The sequence below is a fragment of the Hypanus sabinus genome, chromosome 4 (genome assembly GCF_030144855.1).
Source record: "Hypanus sabinus isolate sHypSab1 chromosome 4, sHypSab1.hap1, whole genome shotgun sequence".
Classification (NCBI taxonomy): Eukaryota; Metazoa; Chordata; class Chondrichthyes; order Myliobatiformes; family Dasyatidae; genus Hypanus; species Hypanus sabinus.
This window is the reverse complement of record NC_082709.1, coordinates 55,984,066-56,005,470: the sequence shown is the minus strand read 5'-3', so window position 1 is coordinate 56,005,470 and position 21,405 is coordinate 55,984,066. Positions and strand designations below refer to the sequence as shown.

Below are 21,405 nucleotides of genomic sequence, written 5' to 3'. Positions count from 1 at the left end.
ATTATTAAAATGATCACAGAAAATTTAAAGGAGACACCTTAAATGGCACTTCAAATTTCTCATTTTGTTCATCTAATCTTTACTGTCTTGTCCTGCCCTGAAATGCTACTGCCCCCTAAAGAGCAATATCAAAAAGCTATCTCAAACCAAGCAGTAATTCATTCCAAAGTCAACTGAAACACTTTTCAATTACTTTACCTCTGGAAATTGCATTGCAGCTTACAGATTGGATAGAAAAATGGTTTAGTGTAGAAGGCATTTAACGAACTTAGAAACAATTCTTAATTTTCACAAAGCACAAGATAAGCAAAGGCTTGTTGTGAAATATCAGGGGTATAGGATTAGCAGATGTAACATGAATAGTTGATTGCTACTCCACAGGAAACAAAAATGATAGATTAATTAGGGTTGTTCAACTCAGAACTGATGTACTTTAATTATGTATTGCATTCAACTTCATTCTTGGTGCAGGAAGATGTTTTGATGATTTGGACTTGTGTACAGATATGTGGAGCTGTCAGCCAAACACTAAAATGTGGGTAAATGAATCTAGAGGAAATGGCAAAAGAAAATAATTTCACACAGAAAATGGAAGTACTGTACCTTGGAAAGCTCAGCCACGGGTGATTAAAGGAAGATATTTGAAGCATTAGGAACTGAAGTGGATAAATTATAGACAAGAAATAATGAAGAATATGAATGGACCTGTATTAATGTTAAAAAACAGGGTCAATAGTTTAATTTTTCATTTCTTTACTTTCAATTGTATTACATTTCCCAACAGATTCCCTGCAGGAACAATCCCAAATGCTGTGGGAATTTTGTCCTCTTTCACTACATTCCAAAATATGCAACTTTGTGTGTAGCTACAAAACTCTGCTGTCACACTGCGTAGTGGAACAGCACTGCTGGAGCTTCCCTTCCAGTTCAAATGCAACCCAGACTTGAGAATTTACTGTTGCACAGTCTAAATCCTGAAATTTCTACCCAACAGCACTGGGAGTACCTTCACCAGAAAGATTACAGCTGTTTATTATTTCTCAAATGCAGTTAATGACAGGTGTTAAGTATTATCCTTACTAGTGTTGTCCAGATCCCAATGCATTCCTTGTGAAAAGTTAAAGATAAAGCTCAAAAGTATATACGTATGCCAATAAATTCTCTGTCCTTAAAATAAATGAGAAATATAGCCCACACCATCACTGTTCTGGAGAGCCATGGTCAGCTGCTCGGTAGGAACTTGTATCTACAGTGATGCTAGAAAATTTGTGAACCCTGCAGAATTTTCTCTATTTCTGCATAAATATTACCCAACACGTCACTAGATCTTTGCATAAGTCCTAAAACTAGATAGAGATCTGAATTAAATAAATAACACAAAAAGCATTATACTTGTCCATTTAATTATTGAGAAAAATGATCCAATATTATATGTATTTGTTGGAAAAAATACGTGAACCTTTGCTTTCAGCAACTAATGTGACCCCCTCATACAGCACTAACTTCAACTAAACACTTCTAACAACTGTTGATCAGTCCTGTACATTGGCCTGGAGGAATTTTACAAAACTCCTTCAACCCTGGGATGTTCGTGGGCTTCCTTGCATGAACTGCTTGCGTCAGGTCCTTCCCCTATATTTCTATAAGATTAAGGTCAGGACTTTGACTCGACCATTTCAAAACACAAATTTTCCTCTTTTTTTAACCATTCTATTATTGATTTACTTTTGTGTTTCAGATCATTGTCTTGTTGCGCTATCCAACTTCTATTAAGCTTCAGGTGACAGACTGCTACCCTCCTGTAAAATGTCTTGATACTATTTGAATTCATTGTTCCCTCAACAATTGCAAGCAGGCCATGCCCGAGTTAGCAAAGCAATCCCATACCAAGATGTTCCTTCCACATACTTCATTGTTGGGATAAGGTTTTGGTGTTGGTGTGCCCTTTTTCCTCTAAACATAGCAATGAGCATTTCTGCCAAGAAGTTGAACTTCTGTCTTAACTGTCCACATAATAATAACGAGGTGGTCTACAGGGAAGAAGTCATCTCTCTGACAGAGTGGTATCAAGATAACAACCTCTCCCTCAATGTTGTTAAAACCAAGGAACTGGTTGTGGATTACACATGGAATGGAGATGGATTAACCCCTACTGACATCATTGGATCTGGGATTGAGAGAGTAAACAGCTTTAAGTTCCTCGGCATCCACATCACAGAGGACGTCACATGGTCTGTACACACCAGCTGTGTGGTGTAAAAGGCACAACAGCGCCTTTTTTATCTTAAGATGGTTGAGGGAGCTTGGTATGGGCCCCCAAATCCTAAGAACTTTCTATAGGGGCACAATTGAGAGCATCCTGACTGGCTGCATCACTGCCTGGTATAGGAACTGTACCTCCCATAATCGCAGAATTCTGCAGAGAGTGCTGTGGACAGCCCAGCACATCTATAGTTGTGAACTTCCCATGATTCAAGATATTTACAAAGAAGGTTGTGAAAAAAGGCCCAAAGGATCATTGGGGACCCAAGTTAAACCCAACCACAATCTCTTCCAGCTGCTACCATCCGGAAAACGGTATCGCAGCATAAAAGCCAGGACCAACAGGCTCTGGGACAGCTTCTTCCACCAGGCCATCAGAATGATTAACACAGGCTGATTTGGGTGTACTTCTATGTTATATTGACTGTTCTATTTATTATGAATTATTATAAATTACTATAATTGCACATTTAGACGGAGACATAACGCAAAGATTTTTACTCCTTATGTATGTGAACAACGTAAGAAGTAAAAGTCAATACAGTCAGTTCAGTAATTGTCCCAGCAGCCTTGCAGAACATCCAGGTGGTCTTTTGCAAACTTCAGATGTGCAGCAATGTTATTTTTTGGAGAACAGTTGTTCCCTCCATGGTGTCCTTCCAAGAACACCATTCTTGTTCAGTGTTTTTCGTACAGTGGACACATGAACAGAGACTTTAGCAAGTTCTAGAGATTTCTGCAGGTCTTTTGTTGTGATCCTAGGATTCTTTTTCACCTCCTTCAGCACTGCATGTTGTGGTCTTGGTGTGATCTTTGCAGGATGCCCTCTTTTAGAAAGAGTAGCAATAGTACTGAGTTTCCTCCATTTGTAGACAATTTCTTTTACTACATGCTGATCTTTAGAAATACTTCTGTAGCCTTTTCCAGCACCATGCATCCCTACGATTCTTCTTCTAAGGTCCTTTGAAGATTGTTTTGATTGAGGCATGGTGCACATAAACAGATCTTTCTTGAGAAGAGCAGGCTCTGTCAGCAACCTGACTTTGCGTGTCCTTTTTATAGGGCAGGGCACCACTACAACCCACACCTCCAATCTCATTGATTGGAACACCTGTAGAAGCTTTTGTAGAAGGCATTATCCCTACAGGTTCATATACTTTTTCCAACAAATATATGTAATATTGTATCATTTTTTTCAATAAATAAATGAACTATAATGGTTTTAGTGTTATTTATTTAATTCAGTTCTCGTTATCTAGTTTTAGGATTTACGTAAAGATCTGATCACATTTTGGGTCATATTTATGCAGAAATAGAGAAAATTCTACAGAGTTCACAAACCTTCTAGCATCAAGAAAATTTCCAAGTCACTGAATATCCCTTGGAGTACAGTTAAGTCAATCATCAAGAAATGTTAAGAATATGGCACAGCTGTAAATCTGCCTAGAACAGGTCATCCTCAAAAACTGAGTGGTGGTGGCTGCATCATGCTGTGGGGATGCTTCATTGCAGCAGGCCATGGAAGGTTTCTGAAGGTAGTATACAGGGAATTCCTGGAGGAAAACTTGAGCAGTCTGCAAGTGAACTGTGAGTTGAGAGAAGATTTGTTTTCCAGCAAGACAATGACCCCAAGCATAAAGCCAAAACTATACAGGAATGGCTTAAAAACAACAAAGTTAATGTCCTGGAGTGACCAAGTCAGAGTCCAGACCTCAATCCAATTGAGAATTTGTGGCTGGACTTGAAAAGGGCTGTTCACTCACGATCCCCATGCAATCTGATAGAGCTTAAGCAGTTTTGTAAAGATGAATGGGGAAAAAAATGCAGTATCCAGATGTGCAAAGCTGATAGAGACCTATCCACACAGACTCAAGACCGTATTTGCTGCCAAAGGTGCATCTACTAAATACTGACTTGAAGGGGGTGACTACTTATGCAATCAATTATATTGTGTTTTATATTTGTAATTAATTTAGATCACTTTGTCACAAAAGAGTACTTTCCTGTTGATCAATGTCAAAAAAGTCAAATTAAATCCACGGTGATTCAATGGTGTGAAACAATAAAACACGAAAACTTACAAAGGGGATGAATTTTTTTATAGGCACGGTATAGGGTGGATTCTGGTTAATTAGTGCTGCCACTTATTTGGGACAACTCTAGCATCAATTGCGTGTGTTCATGTTCAAAAGGTTGTGATTTTTGTCACTGATAGTTGGTAAGAAATAAGCAGTAAGACAATTTAGAATTACTTTGCTCACTGCGATTTGAAGCATTCAGACTTGGAGATGCCAGAATCAGTCAAAAGTGACAATGAACCAATTTTACTACTTCAACAAGTTAGGAACTATGAAGAATTTGAAGGTATCAACACTTTTCTTGAATGTTACAATAAAAATGAAGATTAGGAGAATGCAATCATTGAAAGCATTGTATGAAGACACTCTATCATCTGTACCAAATGTCTGCGCTGTTGATTTCATTCATTTACAGTCAATCAAAAGAACATGGCAGAGTGCTGGTTGTCTGTGCCACAGAATGGACACAACAAGCCCCTCCACCAGAGGCGCTATCCCTCGCTGGACATTCCATACATGACAGCGTACAATGGATGAATTACACCGTCGATAGCTATTAGCAATTAATACAGAGCTTTATAGTACTGTAGAAGCATTGGTAGTGTTCTAATTTGCTCTGTATTTTATTTAAATATATAATTTGTTACTCAGTTAAAGGGTAGTTTGCTTTTTTCATACCTTTTTAACTTTGGCTAATTGGGGAAGCCTCTTAATTGGGCCAAAATGTAGTGGTTCCAATGTGTTCTAATGAATCAGAATCCACTGTAATTAATTCAATATTTCTGAACAGGACAAGTGCACAAAGCAGAATCAGTTATGTGAGGTGGTACAAAATTGTTTGCAAAAGGGGGAATGCACTGGCATGTTACATTTATAGTCAAAATATTCTTAAAATAGATCTGGCAAAGAAATTTAAAATAAAAAAAGGATCCTCAGACCACTTGGAGATTTAAGCAATTAGAAATAGCCATCTCTGTACCACAATGTGGAAGACTTCAATTAAAAGCAGTAGCTTGAATTCTGACTTCATTTCTATAGATGCAAATTCTTAAATAGCTGTCAAATTCAAGTCTGTGATTGACTACTTCAAGCTTTCATTGCCGGGCAAGGAAAGATTGTTCACAATTTGCTTGGATAATGAGATAATTCATCTCCACATGCAGAAAGATTTGGACAATATCCAGCTCGGGTTGATAAGTAGCCAGTAATAGTTGCATCACTCAAAATGCTTAAGACATATCCACCAAAATAAATTTGATGAACACCGATTGGCATTCAAAAGCAAAGCCAACATTACCATCAAATCTCCACCGACCAGAAACATAATATAGGCTAGCCACATAAATATCTCAGTTGTAAGAGGTGATCAAAAATAGTATTTTGTGATATGATTTGCTCTTAACTTTCTAAAGCCTTTCTCTCATCTCTAGACAAATGTGGGAAATAACTTTCCACTTACTTATACTTTCAAGAACTCAGCTCTTATACAGCCGACAAAATCCAGACAGAGCAGATCATTTAACGATAACCTATTCACCAGCTTAACCATCTGCCCACTCTACTAACAGCACTATAATAGTGTACAAAAACCATAATACCTACTCTTTAGAAACTTGAAGGAAACATGCATCCAGGAAGTAAGAACACTGATGATAACCTTCAGTTCACACACTACTTTGACTCAAAACAATAGGATCATTTCTTTATGAACACAAGGCCAAAATTCAAGATCTTCATATCCTACGGTAGTGTGTATCTTCTCAATATGACTGCAATGATCTAAAAGAATGGCTCTACAACACAATTGGCCATGACAGATATTTACAGATATTTACTGAGTACACTTGTTACACTCCACTTGAATATTTTTAATGTCACTTTACATTTTTCCTTCCTTCACAGATAAACCACGGAAGAAGCTGCTATCAGAAAGAGGAAAACTTTTGACAACAGTGTCAGTACTTGTCAGCCCCATTATGAACCCTACTGCTTGCAATCACATTTTCAGAAGTCAATTCGGAAAATCAGGGTCAACATCATGAGAAACAAACAAACAAACTGCAGATGATGTGATATATCCAAAACGTCTTAAGCTTTCACCTTTGGCTCTATACTCTTACTCACATTCTTTGAGCTTTAACTGATCAAATAAAAAAATGTTTAACTTAAACAAAATAACCTAATTTACCTTAAGTCCCTTCCCCCCCCCACCAAGAATCTGAAACAGAAAACTCATGAACACCTGCTATCACTGTAATTCTCCTGTAACATGGTTTGTCTTTAAATCACTTGATGCTCAAGGATATTTTCCAAATAACCCAATACCAGAAAAAGAAACACATTAATTCCTGATCATGCATACTAATATGATCAGGTCTCACTTCAGTATTCAATTAGTTTTGCAATTTCATCTACATCGGTTCCTTTTTACTATATGGGAAATGCAGTATAATGCGAAGAAATATAACGGCAACTAATTTTATTGTATGAGTAGTTATACTGAGATAATGACTAAGATTCTGTCTCCAGTTCTGCTGATTTCAATTGCAACCTACAGAAAGCATGGGTATATGCTGAATTGTATCAATACATAATTTCACAATCATACAAAAACATAGGTCGAGCTAAAGACTCTTTTTCTAAAAGTTACACTAACATTAAATAAGTCAGTTTTCACTCAGAGGTTCCCAATCTTTCTGGAAAATATGCTTGAACAGCCAGATGGTAAATTATACCCTACAATCCTCTCCCCAAAGGTACCTGATAACATCAGGAAGTTTAGGCATGAAATGGCTTGGATAACTAGCAATGACAAACATAATTTTATTTATATCTGGTGAACTTTCTAACTAAATTACCCAAATATTATTAAAGCCTCATCAACTCCCTATAATCATTGATGCTGAGGGTTTCGTGCTACAGGTTGGAACCATTGTTTTTCACAACTTGTATTTTTACCTGCTGCAATGAGGAGAAATGCAGTTCCATACCTTTAAAATAATGTGAATCAAAAATGGCAGAGCTCCATGTTCACTTTATAAAGTTGCTGCTGCCTCAGTACTAACCTTGTTGATATGAATCTGTTGCTGCTGGAACTGCTGCTTATGTTTCTCCAGGAACTGTTGATGTTGCTGCTGTATGACCAACTGTTGCAGGGCTTGAGCATTCTGTGGCAGCGGTGCAGACTGTGTTCTCCCTAAAGGACGGTGCTGTCTAAGCTTGTGTATAGAAGGTGAAACTCTGTCTGGACCAACAAGCGACTGTGGATGAATAGGCAACGCTCCTAATCCTGAAAGATACCAGTCTAAGATATAATGCAGAAACAACAGAAGGAAAAAGGAAAGAAGAGAAATGGCTTTTGATTAATTGTGGCAACAGGGGGCTATGATAGCCAGCCATTTTCTAATTCACACATCTTGAATGAGTTTTTTTTTCATTTCAGGGGAAAACAACCACAAAGAACAAAAGTAATATGATAAAATTTTTCAATGATTAATTGGTCTCCAAAAGAGCATTCAAACTGATAAATTATCTTTAGCTTAACTAATTCTGTGACGATCCTGGTGTCTTGTGTCAGTCCCTAAATGGATCTGGAATCAGACACTTAGAGATCCTTTCCAGATTGCTCTGTTCTTGATGCTGTTAGCAGTATGGAGAGGGGCAAAGAATACGGGGGGGGGGTCTGGTGAGACACTGGCAAGTTGGCAGCAAGCAGACTGGTGAGGAATGGATGAAGTAGTGAAGTAATCCCATTTGTGTGTTTAAACACAACTAAAACTGGGACTGGTTATGTAAAATTTAATGAAAATGTAAAATTTAATGAAAATGTGATTCAGTCATGGATCTTGACAAGGATTGGACATAGCTGTGCACTATTTTAAGACTAATACTAGAACTAAATTATACAACAGAGAATGAAACCACTTTTGCAACATTTTTAATAGCTGTTCATGAAATGAAACAAGACAGTTCATCACTGAAATGCTAGCATGCTACATAAAAACCATAATGCATTCAGTTCCTCTTAACTTGAATTTGACTTGCAGATGTCACAGAAAACCTACAGTAAACTATATTCTCTTATCCCCCATTTCTGCTCTACTACTTTTTCCTCCACTCACTATGAGAATGATCAATAGATTTTGATAAGCTTTCAGATTTAGAGAGGAGGTTTTCTTCTTAATGGTAAGCTGACTGTGAGATAAATCAGGAAAGCCAATTGACCCTGCCATCCCTAACTCAGTGAGGTTTCATAAAACTTCAGTGCTTCCTTCGTCATCCGTACAATTGTATAATGAAGTTAATCGATTTTAATTTTAAAACTGGCTTGCGTTGGTGATATGATTTTAAAAGTATAAGATATTTTTTGTTATGGGAAATTCATACAGACGATACTGAAATCTAAATTTCACTTATCAGTACAAGTTGGATCTTGTATTTTAGTTGAAACTTGATCACTGCTCTATCTGGATGCAAGGAACTTTTAGTTTGCTTTAAGGCACTTCATGTATGACAAACTCAAAAGTGTGTTCTTCTTCTGCACTTCAATGAGCAAGAGATCAGTTTTCTTCTTGAAGCAAACCATATTGTGTTATTTGTTGAAATCAAGATCAAGATGAGGACTTTAAATCTTTCATTTATTTGTGCTTGCAGAAGAAGTGTTATGGATGCTGCTAATATAAATGACGGTAATACTTTGGAGAAGTTTGAATGCAATTGTAAATGGAAACCAAATTTGCATAACCAGCAAAATTATTAAATTGGTGTGCAAGATTTTCAATGAAAAATTAGCTATCACACCCAGAGGCTCCAACAATCTCAATAATACTTCCAAACCAGTTTTTTGAAAATGCAGGGGACTTAATTTTTTTTCTGGAAAAGATGAACAATTAGTTAGTTTCTCAAACATAGTTACAATTCTTGGTATGAATGGAAAAGTCACTCAGCAAAATACACTGATTAGAAAAGTGAAGAATGAACAGCAAAAAACAAAAGCACACTTTGAGCATTGAGTATTCCTTCAACAAAGATTTGCACTGAACTATCCTTCAATTCCAGGAACTTCAGGTTCCTGGGAACCACCATCTCTCAGGATCTGAAGTGGGAGCAGAACATCAGCTCCATCCTGAAGAAGGCCCAGCAGCGGATGTACTTCCTGCGGCTCTTATGGTCTGCCTCAGGAATTGCTGCTGCAGTTCTATACTGCAGTCATTGAGTCTGTCCTGTGCACCTCCATCACTGTGTGGTTTGGAGCCGCCACCAAGCAGGATAGAACCAGACTACAGCGCACAGTGAGGACTACCGAGCGCATCATTGGAGCCTCCCTGCCCTCTATTGTGAACCTGTACTCTTCCAGGTTGAAGAAGAGGGCGGGGAACATCATAAAGGACTCCTTCCATCCTGCGCATGGACTGTTTGAACTGCTTCCATCTGGTAGGCACTTCAGTTCCCTCCAGACTAAGACTAATAGGCACTGGAGATGTTTTTTCCCTACTGCGGTCACTTTGCTGAACAGTTAACTGCCGGTTAACTGTCGGCTAACTATTACTTGGATTGCACTACTTGTATGTATAATCTATATTTTCATTTATATTTATCATTATTATTGTTATGAGCAGAGAGACAACATCTGCCGGGAGTAAATTCCTTGTATGTGTACAGGTACTTGGTGATTAAAGTCTGATTCTGATTCTGATTACAGTACATGAAATCTCACAAATCATGATTAATTTTTACACTGTGAACTTGCTCTTCACAGAATAGACAATAGACAGTAGGTGCAGGAGTAGGCCATTCGGCCCTTCTAGCTAGCACCACCATTCACTGTGATCATGGCTGATCATACGCAATCAGTACCCCGTTCTTGCCCTCTCCCCATATCCCTTGACCCCGCTATATATAAGAGCTCTATCTAACTCTCTCTTGAATGCATCCAGACACTTGGCCTCCACTGCCTTCTGGGGCAGAGCATTCCACATATCCACCACTCTTTGGGTGAAAAAGTTCTTCCGCATCTCTGTTCTAAATGGCCTACCCCTTATTCTTAAACTGTGGCCTCTAGTTCTGGACTCACCCATCAGCGGGAACATGCTTCCTGCCTCCAGTGTGTCCAATCCCTTAATAATCTTATATGTTTCAATCAGATCCCCTCTCATCCTTCTAAATTCCAGTGTATACAAGCCCAGTCACTCCAATCTTTCAACATATGACAGTCCCGCCATTCCGGGAATTAACCTTGTGAACCTACACTGCACTCCCTCAATAGCAAGAATGTTCTTCCTCAGATTTGGAGACCAAAACTGCACACAATACTCCAGGTGAGGTTTCACCAGGGCCCTGTACAGCTGCAGAAGGACATCTTTACTCCTATACTCAATTCCTCTTGTTATAAAAGCCAGCATGCTATTAGCTTTCTTCACTGCCTGCTGTACCTGCATGCTTGCTTTCATTGACTGATGTACAAGAACACCTAGATCTTGTTGTACTTCCCCTTTTCCTAACTTGACTCCATTTAGATAGTAATCTGCCTTCCTGTTCTTGCCACCAAAGTGGATAACCTCACATTTATCCACATTAAACTGCATCTGCCATACATTTTCCCACTCACTCAACCTGTCCAAGTCACTCTGCATTCTCATAACATCCTCCTGACATTTCACACTGCCACCCAGCTTTGTGTCATCAGCAAATTTGCTAATGTTACTTTTAATCCCTTCATCTAAATTATTAATGCATATTGTAAACAGCTGCGGTCCCAGCACCGAACCTTGCGGTACCTCACTGGTAACAGCCTGCCATTCCGAAAGGGACCCATTAATCACTACTCTGTTTCCTGTCAGCCAGCCAATTTTCAATCCATGTCAGTACTCTGCCCCCAATACCATGTGCCCTAATTTTGCCCACTAATCTCCTATGTGGGTAATGGAATGTAAGAATGTAAGGAAAAGGATAACAGTATTGTTAAAAGGACGAATTGTCAGATAGATATAACAAAGGTGCTAGAGTTTTAAAACAGTACATCATCACATTTACTGTCTGTAGACTTTATTTGAAACACTAAATACTTCATTGTTCATTAAGATGCCCTTAAATACTTTTAATTTCTGGACATTTACAAAAATAAACCAAAGATGCAACAAATGTCTCTCATCAATAAGTACAATGGGAATTAATGGGAAATTTTAGCACACATTTGTTCTGATCAATAAAGAAAAGTAAGTTCAATTTGTAACAGTAACCTACAAAGTATTTTCAGAAAGAGGAAGTTTTCCAAATCAGCAGAAATAAATATGAGGAAAAGATTTTCTTTTAAATTTGATGTTTATTAAGTGAATTACTAGGGAATTAGGGAATGAGATAGGTCAGGTGTTGGGGAGTACTTTGGGTCCAGTGATCACAATAGTTTCAATATAATTATGGAGAAGGATAGGATCCAGGGTTGAGATTTTTGATTGGAGAAAGGCTAACTTTGAGGAGATGCAAAAGGACTTAGAAGGAGTGGATTGGGACAACTTGTTTTATGGGAAGGATGTAATAGAGAGAAGGATGTCATTTAAAGGTGAAATTTTGAGGGTACAGAATCTTTATGTTCCTGTTAGGTTGAAAGGAAAGGTTAAAAGTTTGAGAGTGCCATGGTTTTCAAGGGATATTGGAAACTTGGTTCGGAAAAAGAGGGAGATCTATAATAAATATAGGCAGCATGGAGTAAATGAGGTGCTCAAGGAATAAAAAGAATGTAAAAAAAACCTTAAAAAAGAAATTAGAAAATCTAAAAGATACGAGGTTGCTTTGGCAAGTAAGGTGAAAATAAATCTGAAGGGTTTCTACAGTTATATTAATAGCAAAAGGATAGTAAGGGATAAAATTGGTCCCTTAGAGAATCAGAGTGGACAGCTATGTGTGGAGCCGAAAGAGATGGGGGAGATTTTGAACAATTTATTTTCTTCGGTATTCACTAAGGAGAAGGATATTAAATTGTGCAAGGTAAGGGAAACAAGTAGGGAAGTTATGAGAACCATGTCAATTAAAGAGAAGGAAGTACTGGCGCTTTTAAGGAATATAAAAGTGGATAAATCTCCGGGTCCTGACAGGATATTCCCAAGGACCTTGAGGGAAATTGGTGTAGAAATAGCAGGGGCTCTGACAGAAATATTTCAAATGTTATTAGAAACAGGGATGGTACCAGAGGATTAGCGTATTGCTCATGTGGTTCCATTGTTTAAAAAGGGTTCTAAGAGTAAACCTAGCAATTATAGACCTGTCAGTTTGTCGTCAGTGGTGGGAAAATTAAAGGAAAGTATTCTTAAGGATGGTATATATAATTATCTGGATAGACGGGGTCTGATTAGGAACAGTCAGTATGGATTTGTGCGTGGAAGGTCATGTTTGACAAATCTTATTGAATTTTTTGAAGAGGTTACGAGGGAAGTTGACAAGGGTAAAGCAGTGGATGTTGTCTATATGGACTTCAGTAAGGCCTTTGACGAGGATCCACACGGAAGGTTAGTTAGGAAGGTTCAATCGTTAGATATTAATATTGAAGTAGTAAAATGGATTCAATAGTGGCTAGATGGGAGGTGCCAGAGAGTAGTGGTGGATAACTGTTTGTCAGGTTGGAGGCTGGTGACTAGTGGTGTGCCTCAGGGATCTGTATTGGGTCCAATGTTGTTTGTCATATACATTAATGATCTGGATGATGGGGTGGTAAATTGGATTAGTAAGTATGCAAATGATACTAAGGTAGGTAGCGTTGTGGACAATGAAGTAGGTTTTCAAAGCTTGCAGAGAGATTTAGGCCAGTTAGAAGAGTAGGCTGAATGATGGCAGATGGAGTTTAATGCTGATAAGTGTGAGGTGCTACATTTTGGTAGGAATAATCCAAATAGGACATACATGGTAAATGGTAGGGCATTGAAGAATGCAGTAGAACAGAGTGATCTAGGAATAAAGGTGCATAGTTCCCTGAAGGTGGAATCTCATGTGGATAGGGTGGTGAAGAAAGCTTTTGGTATGCTGGCCTTTATAAATCAGACCATTGAGTATAGGAGTTGGGATGTAATGTTAAAACTGTACAAGGCATTGGTGAGGCCGAATTTGGAGTAGTGTGTACAGTTCTGGTCACCGAATTATAGGAAAGATATCAACAAAATAGAGAGAGTACAGAGAAGATTTACTAGAATGTTACCTGGGTTTCAGCACCTAAGTTACAGGGAAAGGCTGAACAAGTTAGGCCTTTATTCTTTGGAGCATAGAAGGTTGAGGGGGGACCTGATAGAGGTATTTAAAATAATGATGGGGATAGATCAAGTTAATGTGGACAGGCTTTTTCCATTGATAGTAGGGGAGATACAAACAAGAGGACATGATTTGAGAGTTAGGGGGCAAAAGTTTAAGGGTAACACGAGGGGGAACTTCTTTACTCAGAGAGTGGTAGCTGTGGGGAATGAGCTTCTAGTAGAATTGGTAGAGGCAGGTTCGGTATCATCATTTAAAGTAAAATTGGATAGGTATATGGACAGGAAAGGAATGGAGGGTTATGGGCTGAGTGCGGGCCAGTGGGACTAGGTGAATGTAAAAGTCGGCACGGATTAGAAGGGCCAAGATGGCCTATTTCCGTGCTGTAATTGTCATATGGTTATATGGACTAATACTGGAGGCTGTAAAATGTAGTATTTATTAATTTGGGACAATAGTGTTTTTACTTCAATACACACACAGAAAAAAGACAAATAAGGGAATCTTGCATGTCTCGCCTGCACTTCTGAAAACCATTTCATGAACTTTAAGATCCTTTGAATTGTTGCAAGATAAACATTTGTATTGTTGATGGAGGCAACGTTGCCCAAGTTACCAAGAACACTCATCAGCTACAAAGAAAATATCTTAATCTTTAAAAAAGGGATCATGTTAACTGCCAGCAAGCAGTTCCACTGAGAATGGCCAGCTGGCTGTAATGCATGTATTACAGACTCCCACAATTGCACATCTCAGTATTGAATTGCGAACACACTTAAGGTCAGATACTCTGTTCTTGGAACTATTGCTGAGACCAGGGTGTTTCATAATTTCCAAAGCCAAAAGAACTTCACCTATGGCTTGCAGCGTTATGTCAACCAAAGCATGTGTATTTACTGCAGACCCCTAATTAGTTTGGAATCACCAACATTAATTATCTTACATATTTATGCTTTTAGTTAATAGATCAGAGTTTATATATATTATCATTAATAAGTTTAGTTCTTTTAAATATTTTAATCAATTTCAAATTAAAAGTCTGTATATTTGAGACACTTAAAAATAGTGAAACATGTTTGCTGTGCTGGGGGTTTGGTGTAATGAATCTCCATAACAGGTTGGATTGCATATGATTTAATAAAACCAGTAGTTCTGTCAGACTTATTGTTATGTCATCTGTACTCCCAATGACCATTAACCTCTGGGAGTAAATTCATATACACCATGTTAATACTCCAGCTTTCTGAAACTTAATAACATTAATTATGAATTTTCAGTGAAAACATTGTGCTGTAAAGCCCACCAGCAGAATGCTGAAAACTGCCAAAGGAGGTTTATCATAATCAACTCGTCCAAAATCATATCCTGAATGAGAAGGGCTAGTTCTTTCATTGATTGTTTACTATGTTGCTCAAATTTGTTTATTTTGTTAAATAACATAGTAAGACCAAGTAAAAAAGAACAGTACATTGAAATAAATTTTACCACTAATGAAATGTTTTTGTTTTAAACTTTCTTTGTGTCCCATATGTGAACAATGTTGTTCGAACAACTAGCCAACAACAGTTTGCCGCTCTTTGGGAACCAGAGGCCATCAGAGGAGGATTAGCTCACCCTCAGATTTTTAATAGGTAAGCTAGCATCCAAAGTAAAATAGTGATTATTAGGCAAAGAAATCTCTGATTATTACTTTTTGGATGCATTAATATATTAATTCATTTATATTAATAAATTTCAAAGTTCAAAGTATATTTATTATTAAAGTAGATATACAACCAGATGGCCATATACAACCCTGATATTCATTTTCTTGTGGGCATACTCAATAAATCCAATAACCATAATAGAATTAATGAAAGACTGCACCATCAGGGCAGATAATCAGTGTGCAAAAGACAACAAACTGTACAAATATAAAAAGCAATAAATATCAAGAACAAGAGATGAAGAGTCCTTGTAAGTGGGAACAGTTCAGTGATGGGGTAAGTGAAGTTATCCCCTCTGATTCAAGAGCCTGATGGTTTAGGGGTAATAATTGTTTCTGAACCTGGTGGTGTGAATCCTGAGGCTCCTGTAACTTCTTCCTGATTGCAGCAATAAGCAGAGAGCATGACTGGGTGCTGGGGGTCCCCGACAATGGATGCTGCTTTCCTGTGACAACGCTCTGTGTGTAGATGTGCTCAATGGTGGGGAAAGCTTTACCCATGATGGACTGGGCCATTTCCACTACTTTATGTCATTAGACTTTCTGTTGAAGGGCATTGGTGTTTCCACACCAGGCTGTGATGCAGCCAGTCAATATACTCTCCGCCACTTAACTATAATAATTTGTCAAGTTTTAGATGTCATGTTGAATCTTTGCAAACTTCTAAGGAAGTAGAGGAGCTGTCATGCTTTCTTCATAATTGCACTTGCGTGCTGGGCCCGGGACAGGTCCTCTGAAACGAAAACATCAAGGAATTTAAAGTTGCTGACCCTCTCTACCTTTGAACCCCTGATGAGGACTGGCTCATGGACCCTCTGGTTTCCTCCTCCTGAAGTCAATAATCAGGTCCTTGGCCTTGCTGACATTGAGTTAGAGGTAGTTGCTGTGGCAGGACTCAAGCAGATTTTCAATCGCCATCACCTTTGATTTGGCATATGATAGTGGTGTCATCAGTAAACTTAAATATGGCATTGGACCTAAGCACATAGCCTTGTGGTGCACCTGTACTGATGGAGACTGTGGAGGAGATGTTATTGCCAATCCAAACTGACTGGGGTCTGTAAGTGAGGAAATCAAGGATTGAATTGCACAAGGTCTTGAAGCTTATTGATTAGTTTTGAGGGGATGGTAGTATTGAATGCTGAGCTGTAGTCAATAAAAGAACATCTTGCTGTATGCATCTTTACTGTTCAGATGTTCCAGGATTGAGTGAAGAGTCAATGAGATGGCATTTGCTATGGACTTCTTGTGCCGGTAGGTTAACTGCTTCTCAGGCAGGAGATGTATCACCAACCTTTCAAAAATCTTCATTATTGTGGATGTAAGTGCTTCTGAATGATAGTAATTGAGGCAGGTTGCATATTTTTCTTAGGCACTGATACATAATTGAAGTTTGCTTAAAGCAGATAGATAGCTCAAACTGCCGAAACGAGAAGTTCAAGATGTTAGTGAACACTTAGCCAGTTGATCAATACTTGGCCAGGTACACCATCTGGGTTGGATTCTATCTTGTGTTCACCCTTCTGAAGGATGCTCTCACTTCATCCTTAGAGACTAAAATCACAGTAAGGCGAGCATAGAAGCCATTCGGCAAACTGGAAGAAAAGTCCTGTTGTCACATATGTCGCTTGATTTCACTTTGTAACAAGGTCTAACAAATTTTGTACAGGTCGCTCATTTTCAGCCCAATTTGTGTGGTATTCAATTTAAAAACTAAAAAAACCCAAATAGCTTATGTATTTTAAAATATAAGCAACACTCTTCACGAGAAGAGTGGATGAGGGGAACCAGTGGAAGGGGTGTGTGGATGATGGACAGATGGAGTGGGTGGAAAAGGGGTAAGAAACAGGTGATGGGGGCTGTGTGAGTGCAGAACACAAAAGATCCAGATGCTAGAATCTGGTGCAACAAACAAATGTTTAGAAGAACTCAGCAGGTCAGGCAACATCTATGGAGGAAAATAGATAGTAAACATTTTGGGTTGAGATCTTTCACCTGCACTGAAAGACAGAGGGGAGAAAGGCAGTATAAAAAGTTCAAGTGAAGGGGTGAGCAAGATCGTGCAAGTGACAGGTGAATCCAGGTGAGGAGGGGTGATAGTAGATGGAGGAGGAGGTGTAGAAATATGAACGGAAACTGGGAGGTAAAAGGCGAAGGGGACAAAGTGCTGCAAAGGGTGGAATCTGACTGGAGAGGAAGGTGAGGGAGGTGGGGTGGCCAGATGAGAACAGTGGGGGGTGGGAGCCAGTGGAAGAGGTGTATGGGTGATGGGTGATGGAGTGGGTAGAGGAGGGGTATGAAATAGAATGATGGGGACTGTGGTGACTGTAGGATGAATTGGGTAGATCAGGAGGAAAGAGAAAATGACTGAAGGGAGTAGTTTACCTGATGGACTTGGCGGACAGAGTACCAGTGCTTGGCAAAGTGGTCACCTCCGCTATGCCTGGTCTCACTCATATAGGGGAGACCACATTGGGAGCACTGGACACAATAAACTAGGCTAGAGGAGATGCATATGAATATCAGCTTCACCTGTAAGGGCTCATTAACATAAAAGGCAAAGCTTGCTGAGTACCTGAGTTACATTTACAGTGGCCATGTGAAGCTCCCGGATGCTGGTCATTTTAATTTCCCTCTCTATTCCCACACTAACGTGTTTGTTGTCAGCCTCCTGCATTGTCAGGGAAAAGGTAAATGCAAACTAGAGGACCGACAACTCACATTCTGCCAGGGTATTATTCTACAACCCATTGGCATGAACAATGAATTCTCCTGTTTCACGTAAACTATCCTCCCTCAGTTGCCTTTCTCTCTCCTGATCTATTCCGTTCTTCCTATACTCACTACAGCTCCCTTCAACACTTCTTTCTCCTACATCACCCACACCATCTGCCTACCACCCACATAGTGGCTCCCTTCCCCCACTGTTCCTTTCTGCTCTTCTCCATCTGTCATTTGACTTCATGCTCCAATTTCCTCTCCTGAGAGATTCCATCATCTGCACTCCTTCGTCACCTGAACCCATCACCTCCCTGCATCTGTCCCTATTTCCACTCTACCCTCTTCCATCTGCCTATCATCCTTCCTAATCTGGATCTTCCTATTACTTGCTAGCTCTTGCTTCACCCCTTCTTCACCTTTTTATACTTGCTATTTCAGAATAGATGAAGGGTCGCAACCTGAAACAATTCCCTTCACAGCCTGATGTTCTGAGCTCCATTTTGCTTGTTACACTCTCTTCATAATGTAAGAAAACCATGGCATTCCATTGGCACATTGTGAAAGATGAACATTCTTTGCACAAACCTAATAATGCTTTATAGAGTTACTTACCAGTTACTAAGGGACTCTGTGGTGTAGACTGGTCTAACAAGACCATATGCTGCAAAAGCGGCGGATGTCCACCAGAGCCATCTTTATCCAATGCCGTTGCAATGTAGTGCGGCAAATGAGCACCAGCAATAAATGGAGTGTTCAATGGGAGTCCTTGCATGCTCACTCTATCACCCTCTGGCTGTCCAGAGGCTCCCTGAACGCAAACAGAATAAAACAGCAATTTATACTTCATGTGAACAATTGCACTATCTTTTCTTCAGCAAAAACTGTCCTAATTATATTTTCTACTACAATGAATAGATGCACTTACAAAAACCTCCAACCAGATATTCTGTGATAAATTAACTAAAACAAAACTAGATTAGAAATTCAGAGGAATCTCAAAAGATTAAGGAGGTTAGTACTCAACTGTCTCACAGCAAACATATTGTCAAAGTTCACAAATGGATAAGTAAAACCATATAAATTACATGTGTATTTTTGTGCACTGAGCTTTACAAGTAATTTTGCTGTTACTATATGTTTCATATATTAAGATTTAGAATAAGTTTCAACAAATCTTTTTAAATATTTTTATAAAATGAAATACAAAGAATTCACTAGAAAGAAACTTGAAACTATGTTTCATGTGTCTTTTTGGTTCCATTCAGTATAATCAGCAACTGATGTACCTCATCTTAAACCATGACAAAAGATGATAAGGGCCTAGAATTTTTTTCTGCTTTCAACTGGTTGTTCTAAACCAGCAGAGTGGGAGAAGTGGTTGTTGGGGGGGGGGGGGGGTGGAGAACAACATATGTTTTATATTTATATTCCCCTAATTTCCTGCACTGCATGTATGCCTTCCTGTTCTGACATTTGTTACTATTTTGCAGAGCTGTGAGCCTGCCTGAAAGACTTGGTTTCAACACCAGGAAGAATTAGTTTAATTAAAAACTGCAGATGCTGGAATCTAGAACAACAAACAACCTGCTAGAGGAACTCAGTGGATTAAGCAACATTTGGGGTGTGTGGGGGGGGGGGGGAAGAGCTGGAAGCAATGTTTCATGCTGAAACCCTACATCAGAACTAAGAGTGGAGAGGTGTGATGAGACAGGAGCCTGACGTGATTGGTGGACGGGTAAGAGCTGAAAGCTGATGGGCAGACCAAGCTTGATCAGCGAGGGGTGAAGTTGGGATATAGCTGGGATCTGATGAATAAGAGAGGTGATAATGAGAATAAATGGAGGAGAGGTGAAAGGAAGATGGAACCAGAACCAGATTGTGGGCTGCAGGTGGGAACAAAGCTTGTGATGAATTGTGTATGTGGTGGGTGGATACTAGAAGGGGGAAGGAGATGAAGATGGGTGATGAGGGGCTGAAGTGGGGGTATTGGAAGAGGATCTGAATGGGTGGGTTGCAGGGTGAGGGAGAAAGAGGAAACACAACCAAGAGGAGGTTGATCTGAATTAGAAAACATAATGTTGATAATATTTTGTTATAAACTACTTAGGCAGAATAGTAATTTGATGCATCTAACTGTTTAACTAAGATCAGGACCATTCAGTGAAAGGGAGCATAAAACCCAGTATCAGACTTCCAGAATACCAACCTAACTTCCACGCTGTCAGTCATTTCACCATTCCAATGCAAGCTTAGGATGTGAGTTAGTGGAAAAAAAGCAACGGTAACATCTCCTTCCCTTATTATCCCATTTACAGAACCACACCCGGCAAATTGTTTTATATAATTGTTACAATCTGTTTACTCTTCCCTAAAAATGAACTTTCCAGCAAAAAATTGATGAAATAATTAATGCAAATTGCAAGTGAAGTGATATTTCACTGACCCTCCATAAGTACTTCTCCAAAGCTTCATCACACATCTCACAGTAAGTGTAGAAATGTATAATCAGAGGGTTCAGTACTTACACTGGCAGGACCTGTCGCTGGAAGACCTAGAGTTATGTTGGGCAAGGATGGTGACGTATACAGCGGCAATTGCGTCACAGAGCCATCCCGAGCAACAATTTTGTGAGCTAAAGTAGGCTAGAATTAAAACAGCAAACAAGTTTCAATAATGGAACATTTCAAACAAGCTGCTATGTACCAAAAGCAACTTTATTTCCACAGCTCTTCAATAAAATTTGAGAATTGGGTGTCCAAAAAGTTAACCAGAGGTTTGTATTATCATTACCCTATTTATGAAGTTGTCTTTTTCTATAACAATGTTGATAATTTCTCCATCCTAAACAATGAGGCACCATTAGTCACATGGCTCGCAAAACTACAGTCCAAAACTAGAAAGTGAAATGTGGTGGGTCTACTCCGCCAACACTAGCCTCTCAAAGAGTTCTAATAATGTATAAGAAAATGATATATATGAAAAAATATAATTATAATATTGTGGAATTATTGAAAGCCATTGGGATCATGGGCCTAAAATCGCTTTTGACCAGGAAATACTCTCTCTAGTGGGCTGGAGTACATGTAGTCTTTTCTCTTTGAGCATGAAGTTTGGGAGACTTCTCTTATTGCAGCAAATACCAGTTGGAAAGTAGAAGATATTAGCTGCTCCATAGTTTTCATATCAAAGTTCAAAGTAATTTTTTTATCCAAGTATAATTTATTTTCTTGTAGGCATTTACAGGAAATAAAAGGAACAATCGAATTTCATGAAAAACTAAACGTAAACAAAGACTGATAACTAATGTGCAAATGACAAACTGCAAATAAAAAAAAACTGAGAAGAATTGTAGTCAGTCCTAGAAAGTGAGCCTGTAGGTTGTAGAATCAGTTTAGAGTAGTGGTG

The 21,405-nt window shown here is 38.9% G+C and overlaps 1 protein-coding gene across 10 annotated transcripts in view; it reads right to left on the bottom strand.

Moving 5' to 3' along the window:
* Positions 1–21,405, bottom strand: part of hdac4 (histone deacetylase 4) — a 432,610-nt gene that overhangs the window by 122,615 nt on the left and 288,590 nt on the right. For 9 of the 10 annotated variants that reach the window (XM_059967108.1, XM_059967109.1, XM_059967110.1 and 6 more), the window contains 3 exons: positions 20,526–20,642; positions 18,613–18,808; positions 7,406–7,644 (listed from right to left, as the gene is read on the bottom strand). In XM_059967108.1, coding sequence (XP_059823091.1) covers positions 7,406–7,644; positions 18,613–18,808; positions 20,526–20,642 — 552 coding nt within the window. The remainder of the gene's footprint in view (positions 1–7,405; positions 7,645–18,612; positions 18,809–20,525; positions 20,643–21,405) is intronic. The other variant, XM_059967107.1, reaches the window with a different exon arrangement.